Consider the following 2,184-nt stretch of genomic DNA (forward strand, 5'->3'; position numbering starts at 1 on the left):
GAAAGATTTACTTTGCCTGGCAGGAAGGTTATCACAGAGAAAATAACATAAACTGGATCTTAACCACATTCATTACACAGAATAGGGTAAAAGAAATATGTGGGCAGAGGGCAGGTAGAAGAGACTCTCGGCAGAAGAAACTGTGTGAAAACAGGGGCAACAAGGGCATGGTGTGTTCAGGAGAAGCCAGACCCACTGTGAAATGCTGGGGCATGAGATAAAGGTGGACAGCGAGGTGAAGGCCGGAATATAAAAAGCCTTAGACATCAAGCTGAAGAGCTTGGATTTTATCCAAGAGTCCATGGAAAACCACAAAATTTTTGATCAGGGAAAAAAGATAGGATTTAAATTTTAGAAATAAAGCTCTGACAGCAATGTGCAAGAGTGTAGAAATCCCAAATTCCTGAGGTCTCTAAATTAAAAATAAATCAAAACAAAACACACAAGTAGCATAAATCTACCCATCTGTTTGAGTAGTTTCTATTAGTCTATCAGCATAATTATTAATTTCTGCATATTATCTACATAAAATTTGTCATTTTCACATTAATCACACAGATAGAATTTTAATGTTTGTTTGAATGTCTGTTTACTAAACATACCTGGGTAATAAACTTTTTTCCCATCAGTCTTGTATACAACCATTGTGATAAATTCTCGATTATTTGCAAAATCATCCTAAAAGCACAAAGAATCCGATATGGTTAGGAAAATGGGCTCAAAATGCTCCTGTGTGTGTGTGTGTTTGTGTATGGAGGTGGGGAGGGGAGGGGAAGGAGATTATTTCTAAGTTTAAGAGCACTTCTATTTAGTGTTATTAAAAAATGTCATTTTCTGAATTAAATTGTCATTTCAATAGATGACCATATTGTACGAAGCAAGATACTAAAAAAACCACTCTAAAGCCATTAAAATTATGGTTACCCTTTATAAAATCAGGCCCAATGAATCAACATTCCCAAACCCTCTTCAGCATATTTTTATGTTAATATTGTTGAGATCTAAGCATATAGAATCAACACTAAAACCCTCTCTAGAAAGCATAAACTCCCTCATATTTTTCTTCATAGATGATTTTTTAACGAGATTTTAAGTGTATAATTATAAATGACCAATTTTCCTTTGAGGAAAATATTCATTTATCTAAGTAAACACTATTTTCAAGCCACCTATATAAATGAAACAGGCTGGTGATCAAGTTACATAGCTTGCTCACAGTGGTCTAATTATATTTAAAAGAATTTCTGTATGGGATATAAGAAGGGTATCAGTACCTTGTCTGTTATGTGTCTACTAAGCAAAACCCAAACCGCAGCGCCCCCTTGTGGACACTGCACCTCCAACTTGTACTGGGGATTGTTGGCCAGGCTATAGGCATCTTTCACAGGTCCTTGCTTAGCATCCCAAGTGCTAAAGGACAAAATCAACAAAGAAAGTAGTAATTAAATTTCTCATAGAGCTAAACTGAAATATTATTTTTGTTTTGTGTTTCAAATACAATTAGGTTATCGGGTTTTATTGTTTTTTAAATTTTTGGCATAACCAAGAAGCATATAAAGATAATAACTATTACACGATAGTCATCTGTGGGCATGACAAAAAGAGAGAGAATACTAGTCTTCCCAAATAATTTCATTTTAAATGAAAAAAGGGAGACTACTATAAAGCATATTCTGAAATGTGCAAAAATAGTTACCTGTGAATACATGTTGATTCTTTAAAAAGACCTGGATTCCAACTCAAATAAATCACATCATAATACTGGCAGAGATCATCCCATGAGATCCAAAATATTCCTGAAAATCAGATGTCTTTGTTAGTCTAAAAAAAATCTTAATGACTTGTCAGTTAAGTACATTTCACACTGTTAAAGCATGTTATTTATTTAAAGATCAAATATTATTAAATTAAAAAGATATTTACCATTGTCTATTTTCTGAGCTGTTCGAGGATCAAAGTTTAAACACTTTTGCAACTCTGGGGTCCAGTTTTTTACATCGTTTTCACTATATCTTCCTTTCCAACGTAAATGACTCCAAGGATTTTTCAGTTGGATAAATCGCAGCCCCTATTTAAAAAAACAGGAGGTAACGAAGTTGCAAAACAGTTTTACCATATTTTTATTAGTTATATCATTCTCCAAGCGAGGATGTAATTTGAATACTTATCCATTCTTTTCCCTAC

At 33.7% G+C, this 2,184-nt stretch overlaps 1 protein-coding gene across 1 annotated transcript in view; it reads right to left on the minus strand.

Moving 5' to 3' along the window:
* CAPN7 (calpain 7) overlaps window positions 1–2,184 on the minus strand; it is a 37,522-nt gene that overhangs the window by 8,583 nt on the left and 26,755 nt on the right. Inside the window, exons 13-16 of the mRNA XM_007470641.1 lie at window positions 1,924–2,068; window positions 1,697–1,796; window positions 1,275–1,410; window positions 603–678 (exon numbers count right to left, since the gene is read on the minus strand). Of these exons, the coding sequence (XP_007470703.1) occupies window positions 603–678; window positions 1,275–1,410; window positions 1,697–1,796; window positions 1,924–2,068 (457 nt within the window). The remainder of the gene's footprint in view (window positions 1–602; window positions 679–1,274; window positions 1,411–1,696; window positions 1,797–1,923; window positions 2,069–2,184) is intronic.

Source organism: Lipotes vexillifer, unplaced genomic scaffold (assembly GCF_000442215.2).
Source record: "Lipotes vexillifer unplaced genomic scaffold, Lipotes_vexillifer_v1.1 scaffold418, whole genome shotgun sequence".
Taxonomy (NCBI): Eukaryota; Metazoa; Chordata; class Mammalia; order Artiodactyla; family Lipotidae; genus Lipotes; species Lipotes vexillifer.